This window comes from Falco biarmicus, chromosome 6 (genome assembly GCF_023638135.1).
Source record: "Falco biarmicus isolate bFalBia1 chromosome 6, bFalBia1.pri, whole genome shotgun sequence".
Taxonomy (NCBI): Eukaryota; Metazoa; Chordata; class Aves; order Falconiformes; family Falconidae; genus Falco; species Falco biarmicus.
In genome coordinates this window covers 73,715,722-73,733,780 of record NC_079293.1, presented here as the reverse complement: position 1 = coordinate 73,733,780, position 18,059 = coordinate 73,715,722, and the positions used below count along the sequence as shown (strand labels likewise).

Below are 18,059 nucleotides of genomic sequence, written 5' to 3'. Positions count from 1 at the left end.
GTTCGCAAGGGCCCACTTCTTGAGCTTGTCCAGGTCCCTCTGAATGGCATCCCATCCCTCAGGCATGTCAGCCGTGCCACTCAGCTTGGTGTCGTCTGAAAGCTTGCTGAGAAGTCTGACGCGCCTATATATTGTATTTGACTCTTGCTCAGATACAACCCAGTAGTAAGAAACTCTTGCTCGTACCAGACAATGCTTTAGCTACAGGAGCGCTGGAAGCTGGCTGGAATCTCACATCCAGAGAGCAGTGGTCAACAGCTCAGTGCCTGGGCGGAGATCAGTGACGAGCGGAGTCCCTCAGGGGTCCGCACTGGGTCCGCTACTGTTTAATGTCTTTGTCAGCGACACAGACAGTGGGATCGAGTGCACCCTCAGCAAGTTTTCAGACGACACCAAGCTGAGTGGCGCGGCTGACATGCCTGAGGGATGGGATGCCATTCAGAGGGACCTGGACAAGCTCAAGAAGTGGGCCCTTGCGAACCTCATGAGGTTCAACAAGGCCAAGACCAAGGTCCTGCGCCTGGGTCGGGGCAACCCACGGTATCAGTACAGGCTGGGGGATGAAGGGATTGAGAGCAGCCCTGCCGAGCCGGACTTGGGGGTACTGGGTTTTGGCTCTGATGTGAGGACAACGTTGATAACGCACTGATGGTTTTAGTTGCTGCTGGGTGATGCTTATACCAAGTCAAGGGCTTTTCAGTTCCTTGGGCCCTGCCAGCCAGAGGGCTGGAGCGGCACAAGAGATTGGGAGGGGACACTGCCAGGACAGCTGGCCCGCACTAGCCAACAAGGTATTCCATACCACAGGACGTCATGCTCAGTATATGAACTTGGGGGGGTTGGCCGACACGGGCAGATCATTGCTCAGGGACTGGCTGGGCATCGGTCAGCGGGTGGTGAGCAGTTGCATTGTGTATCACGTGGGGTTTTTTTCCCCTTCCCTCTGGATCTTATTCTGCCCCTGCCCCTTTCTTCGTTGTAACTGTTATTGTCGTCACTGTTATTATTGTTCTTTCATTTTTATTCTGTTTCAATTATTAAATCGTTCTTATCTCAGCCCTCGAGTTTCACATTCCTTTCCGATTCTCTTGCCCATCCCTCTGGGTGAGGGGCAGCAAGCGAGCAGCTGCGTGGTACTTCATTAGCAGCCGGGGCTGAACCATGACAAAACTCAAAGAGGGTAGAGTCAGGCTAGGTAGAAGGGAAAAATTGTTTACAGTGAGGGTGGTGAAATGCTGGCAGAGGTTTCCCAGAGAGGTGGTAGATGCGCCGTCCCTGGGAACAATCGGTGCCAGGCTGGACGGGGCTCTGAGCAACCTGGTCTAGTGGAAGGTGTCCCTGCCCATGGCAGGGGGTTGGATTAGATGGCCTTTGAAGGTCCCTTTCCACCCAAACCGTCCTATGATTAACAACAAACGTATTATTTAAGCTTACCGGTATGCTATGAAATCTTTGCTTCAGCTTTCCTTCTGGTAATACTTCTTACTAGGATCAGTCTAGTTTAGCTAAATTTGAAATTGTTGCACTCTTGGAGCGCTCTACATTAACAAAGCAGTAAGCATATCAGAGCTGGCAGGTAACAGCTGGCTGTCAGTTTCCCTTCCCTCCCAGCTATACTTTAAAGAGTCACAGAAACTGTTTTTCCACAAATGTAGAGAACTTGTGCTGGCAGACCGTGCTGCCAGATTCCCACAGAGAAATCTCTGCAGTGAGGCCACAGCACTGCATGGAGGGAAAGGAAACAAAGATGCCAGAGTTCAGAATGGTAAACAGCAAGTGAAAATCTCTGCCCGTGGTGGCTACCAGGAAAATGAGCATTAGCCAGTCTCCAAGTCCTCGTTTTTACATTACCTACAGATATATGCAGCCAGTATGCAGCCACGCGTACTTCAGTGCTCAGCCAAATCTAGCCTGATTCTTTCTGGCTTTCCCTCCTGGGAACTTTTCTTACTCAGGATTTTCCCAGGAGGCATTTGTGTTGTGTCTGTGTAATGTAATTAAGATGAATTTGCTGTGCATCCATATGGGTGGGCTGTAAGCGGGGGGCGGGGCGCGGGAAATGGTCTCCCATTGGAACAGTGAACTGAAATCTCCCGCTATTAAACGTCACACGTTTGTTAGTACATAAAATATATTTAATTAAAACCAAGACACCAAACACTAGATTGATGAAGTTTCATGCAGCAGAGAGTTCGCTTGTGTCCTGGCTGCAGCAGACACCTGTCTGCACAAGGTGAACAGAATGCACGTTTGGAGACCAGGAAGTGCTCTACAGATGCTGATGCTGCCAGAGCTCAAAATCCAGGCTCTCAACAGGCACAGGTGAAGGATTTGGAGCAAAAGGAAGCGCCTGTCTGGTTCCTTCGTATTCAGGAAGTCACACTGGCACGTGGCCAAAGGTGCAGTCAGTTGGATACAAGACGTTCAACTCATACGACCAACACGGGAAGAAAGATATAAATACATCAGAGGAAGCTGTTCACAGATAGATGACTCCATGCGTGGTCCCACGCAAGTTCCTTTACACTGTTCTTTTACTTGTAAGTCCATTACAAGGGATTCCGAACCCCCTGCTTCTGAAGGTCTCACTCATTCGCCTTGCTGCTTCTCTGGTATTTCATCCGCGTCTCTTGCATAAAGTTTCTGAAGGCTGGTTCTTCATGACTCTCCTCAGTAACTGGGGCAGAAAAAAAAATCCACAGTTCAGCGCTATTTCGGCACTTGTTCTACTTGTGTTACTGAAGAAAGTTAGAGTTAGGCTAGTCAGAGCAACGTGTATTTCAACTTCATTACAAGGCAAAAGAAACAAGTGATCCTGAAGATCAACGGAACGGGGGAAGAACAAAGACAAAGTCCCTGAGCTGTATCAGAGACAAATGACACAATGTAAGAACTTAGAAGAACGCTGCAAGACCAAGAGTCACAGGAAAAGGGAAGAGAGCCCGGGGCAGAATCTGTAAGGCCAAAGAGATGATGGAACACACTGCGCGTTAATCAGTTTCAGAGGTCACCGCATGCTCCAAGCGTAACAAGTTATCTGGTTTATGAATGTTACGCACCTATTAAAAATAATTACTCAAACAGAAAACTTACAACTGAACTTGCACAAAGGCCAGAGTGCGACAGCGCTGGACGAAGCACTGCAGCTGGGCTTCTGCTACAGATTCAGACGCCTGTATTTAGGCGACAGCGTCTGCTTGTTCTCTAGGCCCTCCTGACAGGCACGCCAGTTAATGAAATACAGAGGGTATTTCCTGACTAGACCGGCAGGCAGCTTTCAGAGCGGACCAGATCCCCGATTCCCTTACCTTCACGGTCAATGTCATCGGTATCGCTCTCCCCCTCGTCTTCTTCATCAAGGGTTCCTCGTGTTAGGATCAGCTCAGAGGGACCCATTGCAGAAGCATCGTCAGACCCTCAAAGGAAACAGAAAGGGCTATACACAAAAGGGCACGCTAACAAGTCAGGTCGCTTGTGCCCTGACAATTTGTGTTTGCACAGAAACACAGCAATTAACACCTACTTTAAAGGGACAGAAAGCTGCTTCAGAATTCCAAAGAAATTCCAAATGACAGGCTGCATCAGCACCATAGTCACCCTCACGTAAGGCCACAGTTCCACCAACAGCAGAGCTTTCTCACATTCTAATTTGACTCTCTCACCTTGGCTAAAGCGTTTCATTACTTTCATTACACTGTGTCCCCTGCTTTATCTACACAGCAGCCTTTCTTCTTCTCACCCCGCTGACTGACACACAGAAGAGCTAAGCCTGACCCACCCCACAGGAACTAAAGCCCCACTCCTCTTTACTAACATCAAGCTGCTTTCACGCTTCTGCTGTGAAGACAGAAAAGCACTGCGTGTCTTCTCAAGGCAGCCTCTGCAGACAACTTCTGCAATAAACTCGATCTTCCTAGTAAGGTACCTGCGAGTGTGTTGTCCTGCATACACACACTGCCCATGTCCTTCCACAAGTGCTCCAGCTGCTCTCTCTTCTGTTTATCTTGAGCTTTCTCCTGTAGGTACAAAGTTACACGGGGATGTTCAGTGCATTTAAAACACCAACAGAAGAGTATTCTCGCCCGATACCAGCAGCCTGTCCCCCAGCCAGACAGCAGAAGTCAGTGAGCAGGTCTTACGTTACAACTAAGGTTACACAGAACTTTTGGATAAAGGTGGAAAGCAACCTCCAGCACAACGGACTTCCAGAACGTTTCCAGCAGCATCAGGAAGCCAGACTCGGTGAAGTTGTGCCGGCAGACAACTGTCCTTTGGACAGCCAGAACTCAAAGTGAGCAGCGGTACCGATTTTGGTACTGCAACAGCGCACTTCACTGGTGCGGAAAGATACACGGCTATCCTCAACAAATGAATCTGGAAGGTTATTCTTCATCCTGAAGGGAAGATATGTAAATCTTCCCCAATCATCTTCTCACCATTTGCCCAAATGAATTATTAGCACCAAAACGCTGAGCAACCTCTGTTTTACAAAACATCTTTATTTTTTCAGAGATAGGCTCCACCGAATGCAGGGGAAAAAAGACAGACGGCGAGCTTCAGCACAGCAGTTTCTCCGCAACAAGCATGAGTAGTGAATAACTGTTAGACCCTCCCAACACGGAAGCAACTGTGTACATAACAGTGACCCCAAGATACACTGCCCAGGTGTACAATAGTTCAAAATACTTGCCAGTGTTTTCCTTAGGCGCTCATATTCTGGACGATATTCTCTGCAAAGAGAAATAAGAGTGCGTTCAGGCTGAACTAATGCACCACTTATATTAAGTGGGGATCATCGTGGAGCCTTGCTTCTACCCCCAAAAAGTTTTCTCTAGGCTTCATGTTTGAGAGACATTTCAGAAAGACTAACGGGACTTTTTATCCAGGTTTGGAGTCTGAAACCAACGGGTGCAAAATAAGTGAACATACTTCACTGAAATAGCAAACCTTTCTCACGCCGTCTTCCGGGGAAAGAAATTAAACCAGCTCGACTGAGGAGTCATTTCACTGCTACAGCTCATCAGCAGATGTGTCGCTCTCCTCTCATCACAGACACGACTTTCTCTGCCAGTACTTGCGCCTCCTGAGACAGTTCAATGGGATCTCATACACAAAGACTGTTCACAGGCTTCCAAACTACTGCATCCCGATGGGACCTCTGAAACATTTCTTTAAGGAAGTAAGGAGAAAGGGGATGCGGATACCCTCTTCTTAGAATCATGGAATAGTCTGGGTTGGAAAGGACCTTCCAAGATCATCTGGTCTAACCTCCCTTGCCGTGGCAGGGGACATCTTTCACGAGATCAGGTTGCTCAAAGCCCCGTCCTGCAGGAGCGGGCTGGAAACTAGGACCATGCGTGGCAATCAGTTAGCTGAGGGCAATGTGCTCGAGCTTGTCTAGACAACAATTAACATGATGAGGCGTGTTTACAGAGCACAGGGGAGTGGGGGACGGATGGCGCCAAGGGAAGGTAACACCTTGCTGTTAATTGCTGGTAGTTAACCACCAATCGGGGATTGCCTAGGATGCAATGCTTAGCTTCAAGAACCAATCTGTTTAAAACGCGCAGCTTCTGAAAGTGTATATAAACTCGTGCTTCTGTACAATAAATTGACGTTTGCTTGCATCAAGCTGCGTCCCGTCTCTTCATTCGCCGCACCGTCCAACCTCACCTTGAGCACCTCCAACAATGGGGCACCCGCAGCTTCTCTGGGCAACCCGCTCCAGTGCCTCGCCGTCCCCCATCGCGTAACATTTCTTCCTTTCGCCCAGTCTAAATCGGCCCTCTCTCAGTTTAAAACCGTCACCCCTTGTCCTGTCACTACAGGCCCTGTCAAGAAGTCTCTCTCCGTCTCTCTTACAAGCCCTTGTTATATACTGAGAGGCCGCAGTAAGGTGTCCTCGAGGCCTTCTCTCCTCCAGGCTGAGCAGCCCCAGCTCTCCCAGCCTGTCCCCCTAGGAGAGGCGTTCCGGCCTTCTGATCGTTTCCCTGGCCCTCCTCCGGACGCCGTGCTCCAACAGGTCCGCGTCTGCCTTGTTCCGCGGGCCCCAGAGCTGGACGCAGCGCTCCAGGCAGGGCACCAGGAGAGTGGAGCAGAAAGGGACAAATCACCTCCCTCAGCTTGCTGGCCACGCTTCCTTTGATGCTGCCCGGGATACGGTCGCCTTTCCAGGCTGCAAATGCGTGCTGGCAGCTTACGGGAAACCCTTAACCGCGGTTTCATTATGTAGGCAGCGTATCCCAGAATAATTGTCAGGTTACGTGGCAAAACTCCTCAGCACCTCCAAAGAGCAGAGACACACATTTGGAGGTGCGAGGCGGGAGCACAAATAATACCCTGCCCAGATACTCCCAGCCCATCACAGGAGAGCAACCAAACCGCCCAAGACCTCTCTCAACAAACCCAGAGGAACAGGGGCACGGTGGCAGGCAGGGGATCCAAATTAAGGGCTCGGAGGAAGGGACACCCTACCCCAGCCCCACCCATCAGGTCCAGGTGTGAAATCCATCACCGTGCCTCATCGGGAGCCCTCTGGAACACCTTGCGAGCACAGGCTAGGGGTCTGGCTGCCTAGGGGTGTGGGACACACTATGGGATGCAAGGAAAGAGCATTTGGGGATAGCAGAGGGTTTATTATGGGATGTTTAGGGGAGGAACCCAAGGCGGGAAAAGGGAGGCACTCGGGAGGTTTGGGGAGGAACACGTGTGGGCAAGAGAGGCTTAAGGGAATAAAAGGGCCTATTTGCAGGTGAGCAGAGACCAGACCTGGGGGCATGACCAGGCCAGACTAATCAGACCTGGGAGTGTGAGGCTGTAGCAGCCTCCCTGGCTATCCAATCCAGCGTGATACACTTCCCTCTAACAATAGTCTATGGCCTGGTTTAGGTACTTCCAAGCAATCCAAGTTACCGGATTCCCTTTCTATTGTTACAGAGCAGCCTGGCAGCATTTCACGGGGAGGAATCCAGCAAGGAGCAAATTCTCAACTGATTTTCAACTTGCTCGCCTATTCGGTCTGCCAAACTGGTGTTAGCTCCCTGACGACAATTCAAACCTAGATACAGATCTGCTGGCACAGATAGCTTTTGCTTTTTCACTGAACACTCAGCGCAAAAATTCACCACTGAATAGCTCCTTTTGACTGCTGCTTTTTACGCTGACTCTTGCACTGGAGTTTATTAGAAACCCTAGACTACTGTGGCTGTGAAAAGTGTACAGTCCTTCAAATCAAAGGAGTGGGCTCACAAAATCAGGAACTTCAGCAAGTATTCACTGGGTCAGGGACCAAAGGTTATCACCTTACCTCTCATATTCATCTACAGCTTTAGAAAGCTGAACAAAAAAATCATCCAGTCCAGTGCCGAGCACGGCAGAAACACCGACCACCTACAAAAGAAAACCACATACCAGAACTGGAGAGTAACAGAGCCAAGTGTTCACTGATGGATCATCAGAGCTAGAAAGACTAAGCAGTATCTTAAACAAACAACCTGAACTAAAAAAAAAACAATAGGGAACACTAATGTCTGTCCTGGTTTCAGCTGGGACGGAGTTAATTTTCTTCTTAGTAGCTGGTGCACCGCAAGAGACTGGGAAAGGACACAGCCAGGGCAGCTGACCTGAACCAGCCAACAAGGTATTCCACACCATGGGACGTCATGCCTGGTATATAAACCTGGGGGCGGGGATCGTTGCTCGAGGACTGGCTGGGCATCGGTCAGCAGGTGGGGAGCAGTTGTGCTGTGCATCACTTGGGGTTTCTTCCCTTTTCCTTTGGATTTTCCCCACCTTTCCATCCTAACTGTGATTATTATTATTGTCATTACTGTTGTTCTTACCTCTTGATTCTGTTTAAATTATTAAATTGTTCTCATCTCAACCCTCCAGTTGTACATTCCTTTCTGATTCTCCTCCCCACCCCTCCGGGTCTGGGGGGGAGTGAGCAAGTGGCTGCGTGGTGCTTGGTTGCCGGCCGGGGTTAAACCACGACATCATCACAGTGGCACAAGCGTGTGCAGTAATACTTCCAGCTTTGGTCATTCCTATTTTCGACCTCTCTCCCTCCCCCGCTCCCCCCCGCCCCGCTATTAATGTTGGTTACCTCCAGTTTTTTGTTTGGGCGTTGGAGTTGTTTGGTTGGGTTTTTTGGAGGGGGTGGGGGTGGTGTTTGAGGGGGTTTTTCCTTCCTTCCTTCCTTCCTCCCTCCCTCCCTCTTATTTGACTCGGGAACCTGGGTTTTCCCCTCTGTTTTGCAAGTTCTACCACAGAGCAGAGAGGGGGAAAAGCAACAGTTAAAAAAGACAAAAAACCACGGAAAGCCTGACTCCACACCCATCCCTGTACCTCCAATCCCAATACCTCACAAAAAACACGGTTAAGGCAATACAGTGCCTAACCTTAATGAACAAGATAGGGCAATCCAAAAGGAAGATCAAGTCTTTCACCGTTAATAGTCCGCGTTCTCGTGCTGAACCTAGTCTTCTAAGTGGTTAGTAGGACTGCTGCAATACCAGCGTACTAGAATTAAAGAGCAAAATAGGCCACGAGACCCAATCCAGCTCCCTGAACCGCAAGAGATGGAGAATTGAATCAGTTACTACGGCAATGCATGTTCAAAATGCACATCTGCTTTCTAATTTGAACTTGTCTGTCACTGCACTTCTGGCCATTTGTTCTGCTTTTATTAAACCAATTATCTAAAAACCCCTTTAATCAGACTAGTACTAGCCCATACTTGGTGACCCTTAAGAAGCTCACATCTTCTAGTGAAAATTCTCCCTCTTTTTCATAAGCAAGCCATCTCAAGTACTCACTTTCAAACGGAAGACTTTTTCCAGGACAACCTTGCATTTTATCAATAGTACAGTAAACATGCAATCAAGCAGTCCAAAGGATTTCAAGCGTTAGTCCAGGGGCTGTGCCAATATATACTAATATTTATACTTTCACTGCCCTTAAGTACAAGCTGCCTTCTGCTCTATAATCCTCTGCGTATGTCCTGTTCTCCAGTCTACTGTTCTGAAGATATGACATGTATACAGACAGTCGATTAGCAAATCAGGACTAGGAAGTACGTTAGTCCCGTATACGGCACCAGTACAATCTCTTTTGAAAGACTGTATATTGCTCCCCATAGGGCACTTACAGTATTTTTATTTTGGCTAAATTATCATTACCTATACAAATGGTATCACTTAAGTTTATTTTCATTGCCTTTCGTGTAATACCCGTAAAGCCCTCGGCTTGCTTCCTTCTCAAGTAAAAGCTGACGAAACCACAATTAGCTGAACCCTTTTAGCGCAGCCTATGGCATGCATCATTAACACCCTCCTAGGCACAGTGCTTCCAGAGAAACCAAATGGATTTGGCCTCTCAAAACCTGGTAAGTGGAAAAAAAACCCCACTTTTTCTTGTGTCAGCAAGCACACCAGCATTTTTTTGTTCGTTTTTGAAAGTCTCCCTACATACTGAATTGCCCAGCCGCACCTGACACCCTCAGAACAAGGAAAATTATCTCAGATGGGAGACACTACGACACAGAATGTTACCCCTTGCCAGCCTCTCTTAGCTTTCCCCTGACGATTAATCACAATTCGGCATTAAATGATTCAGGCTGCCACTCAGCGTGACACGCAACTACGGTTACTTGATGTTCACACCAGCAAAGCCTCACCCCCAGCGCAAGGCTCATCAACAGATGCCAGTTCAAAAGGGCAGCCAGCGCAAAGCCCTTTTACAGAGGGGCAGGCAATACGGTTGAGGTGGGAAGGTACCGCTGGAGATCGTCCAGCCCAACCTCTTCTACTCAAAAAGCAGGATTAACTACAACAGGTTGCTCAAGATCTCGTCTGAGTGCCTTTTGAGTATCTCCAAGCATGGAGGCTCCATCATTTCCCTGGACGATCTGTTCCAGTGCTCAGTTAGTAAAATTACATTAATTGTTTCTTCCCCTTCTCTGTAAGCATAGTTTACTGCGTTTCACTTCATGTCTGTTGCCCCCTGTCCTTTCACTGGGCACCACTGCAAGAGCCTGCTTCTGCCTTCCTCACATCCTCCCACCAGGTGTATCAATAATATCCTCCTCGAGCTTCCCCTTCTCCAGCTTTTACGCGAGTTAGTAAAAAAAGGCATATTCCTACCTTCAGTGAACTGTAAAATTCATCCAACACTAAACTCATCGAACGAGTCAGGTTACTGACATAGGATGTCTCTTGATTCAGGGCATCCTGAAAAGTCTCAAAGTCCTGCATCCATTCTACCGCAAAACTGTGGTCAATTATGTCAGTCTGGAAGGAGAAGAGAAAATTTTCAGAAGCAATAATGATGAATTCTTTCTAATTTTACATGGAGTGCTATGCAAACAGTCTAATTATTAAAGAGTTTTGTAAACATATTTTACCACATGTGTATCCACTATTATCGCAATATGAGGCATCTAAAACTCTGACACGTTTCATTTCCCAGCACCAATGGGAAGGAGGAAAACGGGTAAAGGAAGCATCGCCTAGGATTACTTATGGGGTTAGAGACCGAACTGAATGCATCAAGGGTCAAAGCCCGACTATTTAGAGCTAGCTTGATTAAATCCTATAAATAACATTAAGTCAACTCGTTGACAAGAAAGTGGCATTATTTTTTCTCCTCTGCAAATCGTAACGTTCCTTAAATCTATGTGTTTGCCACTGCACACCTACCAGTTCCTTGAGATTCTTCCATTCTTATCAAGAGTCAATTCCAAAATGCTTGTTAAAAATTCTTCAGATGCTGTTAGCTTTACTTTTCACTGAAGGCTAAACATCAGATCGAAACGAAGCGTAAAGTTACGAATCCTAAGCCTTGGGTCCACCTTTCCTTACGTATACTGATGAAGTCCCATTTCTGCCAGCCTTTCAAAAAATGTTTTTCCCTACCTCTCGTGCCTTCTTCTACAGAAAAAGCTTTACAGCTTATTCTAAAATTACTGTCCAGAGTTGGAAAAAAAACAGCGTACAAAAACTTGCCAAGTAAGCAAGCGCATTATCAAAGACAGGCACGGTCTGGGTCACTGGGAAGATGCGTGCCGTCGGAGCACATCAGACACTAATCCTGCTTGGCTGGTGTGAGGTGAAATTTCACATCCAAAGCACGGGTCTTCCAGAGGAAGCGTATGGGATATTTGTGCGCGCACGTGCAAACCCTGCTATGTTGGGGAGCGATTCCTTAAACACAAAGGATGTCTGTGGGGAAGAGGAAGAGCACTCACACCAAAAATCGAATGGGATTCTGTTAACATGTGAAATTGCTGCCTTTCAAGAGCCAGCTAGCCCTTAAGTTCAAAAGCATTCCTTTGAGGCTACAGGTACCTGACACAACAGCAAAGCTGTATCCTTGGGCTAGTTAAGTATCTGCTTCTGCTTGCTGGCAAACACTGGCATATTTGTAGTGACACTGATCAGGACGCCTTTTGTGAAGTTTTGCCTGCTACAATGCATGGGCCTCCTTCCTCAAAACAGGCAGGTGTTACACAGTTCCCACTGTGAGTCATCAGCCTGCTGCTGAGTAGAAATAATTAACGATGAAGGCGATTGTTCTGAGGAAGCAGGGGACTGTAAGAGCAGATTCAGTAATGAACTTACCCTTATGTTACAAAGTTAAGTGGCCTTATAGCCTAGGGTTAAGGTGCAAAACATTTTTCAAACGGTTAGGATCATCTCTAGCTTGAATGTTCGGGTGTAACTGCTCATCCCTGATCCTTCTTGTGCCTTTGTACACCAGACTGAAGACCCCCTTCAGACCCGGTTTCAGCCTGCAGCTCCCTCCCAGCCTCTCTTTTCTGGAAAACCCATTACTGTAGTGAGACAAAGACGCTACAGCAAAGCAAGCTAAGCAGAACAGTGTTCCCCTAGGGCACGGAAACCATATTTTTAACTTACTTTGTTCATGACAACAATGAAAGGTAGCTTTGTCTTGTACAGGATGCTGGAAGAAGGGGCAGGGGGAAGGGGAAGACACACACAAAACATTAAAAATTAATTTAAATCTCACTAGAATAGAAAACAAGTTACGCGTTAAGGCAGACAAGACTTGTGCAAAACTGAACACATTTGACCTTCAAAAGATCATTATTTTCCCCCGCACCAATTAGAATGGAATTTTCACCCAGATCCTGCTTACCGTAGTTGAACAAAATACGCCCCTCCCCCTGCCCCCAAGATGCAAGTGCACGCCTCTAAGATGCAAAATCTCCTTCTACACACCCAGTTGATTTTGATTACTATTTTCTATGACTCTCAGATCCCAGTATTTGACTCTGTTGGCATTTTCTAGTTATTTTGACCCAAACCTTAGCTTCTGAGGTACTACTTGTGAACTGAGCAATGAATTCAAAGAACTCAAAACATCTACAAAGCAAAACTATCTCGAAACATCTGCTTACGTATTAATTTCACCGTGTACACATTCTATCATTTTCTGCTCGACACCCATGTCAGAAAACGCAGCGTGCAATAAGACACATTCTGCATATTCCTATCACAGTGATACCGCTTCTGACCTTGGTAATAGGATTGATAGGTTTTTTGACAACCTTTTACCAACATTTACCATGAATTATGACAGCTCTAGATACGCTGGTCTTTACACAGGTATTTAGTCCCCGGTTTAACACGAGAGAGAGCAGATAAATCCACGTACGAGGAGGGAGACAATAAATCAAGAACGCCATGCTATGCTGAGCTCTAAACAAACCTTGAAGAACCACTGAAAGGATCAACAACATTCAAAAAGCCCCTAGAATACAATATTATGTGTTTAGAATAAGAAGGAGCTGAAGCTAGCCTATCTTGATACATCTTAGATCGATGATGTTACAAGCAACAGACAATGTGTCAGATCGAATGTAACTAGCCTTCACCACACTAAGGTCTCCTCCATCATTTCATGCTTTTGGTGGGAGTTTTGACCCAATGACCTCCAGATGTCCACTGGCACCTAAATCATATTGCGTATCCAATGGGAAAATCACTAAGACGAAGAAGAACCAAAACAGCGGATTAAGAGGATATGAGGCATCAATGTGCAACATGCAGCCCAGAAAGCCAACCGTATCCCGGGCAGCATCAAAGGAAGCGTGGCCAGCAAGTTGAGGGAGGTGATTTGTCCCTTTCTGCTCCACTCTCCTGGTGCCCTGCCTGGAGCGCTGCGTCCAGCTCTGGGGCCCGCGGAACAAGGCAGACGCGGACCTGTTGGAGCACTGCGTCCGGAGGAGGGCCAGGGAAACGATCAGAAGGCCGGAATGCCTCTCCTAGGGGGACAGGCTGGGAGAGCTGGGGCTGCTCAGCCTGGAGAAGAGAAGGCTTCAGGGAGACCTTACTGCGGCCTTTCAGTACATAAAAAGGGGCTTGTGAGAGAAGAGAGAGAGACTTTTTGACAGGGCCTGTAGCGACGGGACAAGGGTCAAACCGGAAAAGGATGGGTTTAGACTGGACAAAAGGAAGAAATGTTACGCGATGGGGGACGGCGAAGCACTGGAGCGGGTTGCCCAGGGAAAGCTGCGGGTGCCCCATTGTTGGAGGTGCTCAAGAGCAGGCTGGCCAGGGCTTCGAGCAACCTGATCTAGTGAAAGATGTGCCCGCCCATGGAAGCGGCAAGGAGGGACCAGACGGTCTTTCAAGGTCCCTCCCAACCCAAATCATCCTGTGCTTCCCCTCCAAAATTAAGGATCACAGAGATGCAACCATCAAAGCAGACGGACTGCGTTTTCAGCTTTGCTTACCTGCAGGCATACAGCATGTTGGACATAAAGGTGACAGGGTTAGTACTGCGAGAGGTGTCCATCACATAAACCACCACTGAAGGAAAAGAGGAAGCCTGGAAACACAAAAGTAAAAGGTATTTCAGTTAGAAGCCCGTGCTGTTCAACAACCACTTCCTTCACACAGCCTCACTGTCAAGTCACACAGCAAACACTTACCAAGGCCTCAGTTATGATGGTTCCTGATGCTGACCAGGTGAACACCTCAATTTGCCCCGGTGTGTCAATAATGACATACCTGGCAAGAAATCACCCCCAACAAACCGTAAGGGAAAATCAGTTAAGCACAAGGGCCCATTCTCACCAGATCGCCACAAGCACACAACGGCACATCACACGATGACTCTGTTACAGATCAGAAAAGCTTTTCCCAAACAGTGACAAGATTTACAGGCACACCTGTCTATCTCCTGTGTGAATCTTGTATCTAAGAAGCACATACTCTCTTCGGATTCTACTAAAGCTGAAGGCACCCACTTGACAGACACTTACTCCTGCAAACTCTTCAGAAGAATTAACTGTCGCCAGTTCGAACGGTGCCAGGAAAGAAAAAAAAAAAAGACCGTCTAACGGTAGCCGTGAATAGCAGAGCTGGAATCAGCAAACATTTCTTCAATGTAGCTGAAGAATGCCTGGTTTATCTACTCTAATTCTGTGCCCTTTTCTACAAAAAAAAAAAAAATTCTATACCAAGGGTGAAAAACAACTAGAAAACACACAGAGAATCTTCTTAGGATTTCACATGGTTTTCCCACACTGATCCCAGAAAAGCAGAACTTGGTAGAACATACTCACTTTGATGCGTTTTGCCTTTTTTCAATAAACTTCATCACCTGATTGAAAAAGGAGGAGTACGCTTTGTATTTAGGCTCACAACAGGAAACTTTCATCCTCATTTCCTAACAGAAACTACGTCAACTTGCACAGCTGCATGCACGTATTAAAAGAGCACAGTCTCTAAGCTCTGCAGTGTGCGAAAATGCCCTACAGAGGCGCGGTGGAAAATGCTCAGACACCGCACAGGTCAGAGACAACCTTGATTTGGTCTCTGTTCCAGGACCTGACTGAAGAAACAGGGTAACAAATGCAGTTGTTCCCAACCTTTTTTTTTTGTGCACTGTCTCAGCACCTCGCACAGGCTCCCACTTAGGGTTTAAGGGAGCAGTCAATTATCAAATAACCCTAGGAAAACTTAACCCTTTCCCACAAGTGAGCTTCCTGACTTCAGAATCAGGGCATTTGTATGAAAGACTCGATAGAGAACACAGTGCAACAGAACAGTTACGTACAAACCACTGAAGAACGTTCTGTACACGTGGCTTCTAAATTTTACTTTTAAAAAAGCTGAAAACCTGAAATCTCCCATATGAAAGCCAGGGCGCTTTGGCTGCTTTGTAAAATACATGGTTCTGTATGGAGAATACTCTAACTCCAAAGAAGTATTAGGAGGCTAATCACACACAGTGCTCCCAGGAGACTCCAAAATACACAAAACCTCCCGCAGCCTCCCAGCACAGTATTTGCAGCACAGCATCACAGAGGAACAGCCTCGTACCTGATCAAACCTTGTAGCAAAGAGATTGAGAGAGGTCACTATTCCACCATTTGGGCCCAGCCCGTATCTAGAGGCTTCGTTTAGGAAAGCAGATGATGACGCAGAGCTCAGAGGGCTTCTTTTTCAATCCTTCTAACAGCTGGCCGTGTACAATGCACACTGGACACCTTGCAGCAAAAGACAATACCCCTAACACGCAATTCAGTCTCCCAAGCGATGCAGCAGCATAACAAATCCTAAGCGGTCTCTCTCTTGCCCAAACATGCGTGACTGACAAAAGGAAAAGGGGCTGTGCCGTGGCTTCCCCTCGCCATTATTCAGGCAATACCGCTCTGGACAGAGAAAACATACGTACGTATACACATCAAAGCCATCTTTGTCTTTCCAAAAAGATTTACAACACAGCCAGTGACTCATAATTTAACAATGCCCTGGATGCGCTTAACGTGAAGAATTTACACTTCAAAAGATAATTAAAAGATTTCTTGCACAAATGCATTTTTAGCACAATTTAAACGGTAACGGGAATGGATGTTGTAAAGATGCCCCAAGTGTCAGCTTAAAGACGAAGATTTCAAAATCCTTTTCCATGCATACAGTTCTGTACGCTAATTATGTTGTTTAGGGCTGCTGGAGAAAGGGGGGGGAGGGGGGGGGGGGGCGCGGGGGGAGGGCTCACAACCTTATTGCTCTCCACAACTACCTGAAAGAAGGCTGCAGACAGCAAGGGTTGGTCTCTTCTCCCAGGTAACAAGCAACAGAACAAGAGGGAACGGCCTCAAGTTATGCCAGGGCAGTTTTAGGTTGGATATTAGGAAAACATTCTTCACTACAAGGGTGGTCAAGCACTGCAATGGGCTGCCCAGGGACGCGGTGGAATCACCATCGCGTTCAAAAAGTGTGTAGATGTCGTACTTCGAGGCGTGGGTTAGTGGTGGGCTTGGCAGTGCTGGCTTAATGGTTGGACTTGATGATCTTGAAGGTCTTTCCCAGCCTAAGTGATTCTATGAGTCTGTGTCCAAAGAAACAAAGGTTTGTTGTAGAACACACGTTTCTAATCTCACATGCAAGAAGTACATAGTCAAAACCTTCCGATCACCACGCAACATTCGGCATTACCGCAAGCCCCAGCACCTCCTGCCCTCTTCAGCACAGGCGTGCAGCAGCAACAGACTACTTTCACAAAACCTGGGACTTCCAATGTCATTATTCCAACAGAAAAAGGATACTGTCTCATGACTTCTTTGTACTTCACAGTGTCCCTGATATCTAGAGGAGGAAGACATAGGAGCCGTTTTAGGACATCACTTTTAAAGCACCCTCCTCCCTCCACGTGCGGAGAGGCGAAAGCCCTTCTTTTACCAGCAAGTCTCCTTTTGTCTCGGTAACAGATCTCACGCCAACAGGAAAAATCTCCAGAGCAGAATTAATAAATTCTAGCAGATCTGCTACGCTCTCAACACTCTTAGGAAACCCCACGCAGTTTACAGGAAACACCGCCCATTTAGGTATTGAGCAGCAGCCGCCTCCTGGGTGGCATTTTCTTCCCAGCTGATCAATGTCAGTTAACAAGCTACAATTTTGTATCTGGCTGTATCGTTAGAGACCCAGCACCGGAGCAGACGCTCCAATTACTCACCCGAGAGCAGGAAACCAGCTTTGGTATCCACGCTGCCTTTCCGACCCTCCGGAGAGGCAGGCTGGGAAGCGTTAGGAAGCTGGAGACCCAGGACCCTCACCGACCTCGCGATCGCTAAGCCCCTTGGAACAGCCAAACATACGGTCCGGTCTGCTGTCCGGGCACGTTCTGTAAAAACCCGCGTCCTGCGGAGCGCTGGCAGGCAGCGCTTTGGGAGCACTGCGGGCTACCGCTGTTCGGCGGCGGGGACCAGACCCAAGCCGTTCAGACGTTCGCGGCCGGCAAGGCAAGAGCCCACCGGGACGGCGGCACAGCGGGCCCCGCCAGCCGACGGCAGCGGCGGACGGCGCGGCGCCCCGGGCCCTCAGCCCGCGCACCTGGAGCGGCGGCAGAGGAAGGGGCTCAGCAGCAGCCCAGCCCCCGCCCGGCCGAGCGGCGCTTCGGGAAGGGCAGAGAAGGAGCCCGGCCGCGCGCCCCGCGTACCCCGCCCCCCCGCCCCTCCGCCGGGCTGGCCCGGGCGGCCGCGCTCACCGATGTTGGCGGGGAAGGGCAGCCCGGGCACGGCGGGGTCCAGGTTGATCAGGTACGGCGGGCGGCGCTGCCCGTGCAGCTGGGCCGCCAGGCGCTGAGGGGACACGAGGAGGCGTCAGGCCCCGCTGGCCACGGGCGCGGCGCTGGGGGAAAGGGGCCGCTGCCCGCCACCCGCCGCCCCCGCGCCGCCCCTCACCTGCACGAAGGTTGTTTTCCCGGAGCCGGCCATACCCAGCACCAGCACGCACACCGGAGCGCCCGCTGCCGCCGCCGCTGCCGCCGCCATCTTCCCGGCAGCCACTTGTCCTTCCGGGGCGCGGGCAGGACGGCGCGGGGGCGGCCCGGCAGCGCCCCGCCGTGACGCGCGCGGGGCCCGGCGGCCGCGCCGCCGCCGCCGCCAGTGCCGCTGCCGGCCGGGTACGCGTTACGGCCTCGCCGCGCCGGGCGGGGCCCGCGGGCCGCCGGCAGCGCTCACCCGCGGGGCCCGGGGCCGGCGGCCGCCGCCAGGAGGCGGCCGGAAGCGGGAGGGCGGGACCCCG

The 18,059-nt window shown here is 49.1% G+C and overlaps 1 protein-coding gene across 5 annotated transcripts; it reads right to left on the bottom strand.

Moving 5' to 3' along the window:
- Positions 1-2,113: 2,113 nt before the first annotated feature.
- On the bottom strand, positions 2,114-17,942 carry LOC130151332 (GPN-loop GTPase 1-like). 5 transcript variants are annotated; one of them, XM_056343473.1, is made up of 14 exons: positions 17,717-17,942; positions 17,521-17,614; positions 16,580-16,619; positions 15,351-15,417; positions 14,591-14,628; positions 13,955-14,033; positions 13,757-13,851; positions 11,916-11,961; positions 10,143-10,289; positions 7,307-7,389; positions 4,691-4,730; positions 3,926-4,016; positions 3,309-3,416; positions 2,114-2,677 (listed from the first exon to the last, which is right to left on the bottom strand). In XM_056343473.1, exons 1-14 carry the CDS (start codon positions 17,804-17,806, stop codon positions 2,586-2,588), a joined length of 1,110 nt encoding a protein of 369 aa, XP_056199448.1. In that variant the 5' UTR covers positions 17,807-17,942; the 3' UTR covers positions 2,114-2,585. The 5 variants fall into 5 exon arrangements, with proteins under 5 accessions (XP_056199448.1, XP_056199451.1, XP_056199453.1 ...); XM_056343476.1 differs by lacking the exon at positions 17,521-17,614 and having other exon boundaries at positions 17,717-17,803; XM_056343478.1 differs by lacking the exons at positions 16,580-16,619; positions 17,717-17,942 and adding an exon at positions 16,054-16,362 and having other exon boundaries at positions 15,351-15,517.
- Positions 17,943-18,059: the final 117 nt, after the last annotated feature.

Bases quoted from the DNA above. Each gene is read 5' to 3' on its own strand.
- LOC130151332 (XM_056343473.1), bottom strand. From the start codon at position 17,806: ATGGCGGCGGCAGCGGCGGCGGCAGCGGGCGCTCCGGTGTGCGTGCTG. The intron at 7,390-10,142 runs GTAGGAATATGC...TTTCTTTTGTAG, and splicing joins AATTTTACAGTTCACTGAAG to GTGGTCGGTGTTTCTGCCGT. The intron at 3,417-3,925 runs GTACCTTACTAG...GTTTCCTTTGAG, and splicing joins GCAGGACAACACACTCGCAG to GGTCTGACGATGCTTCTGCA.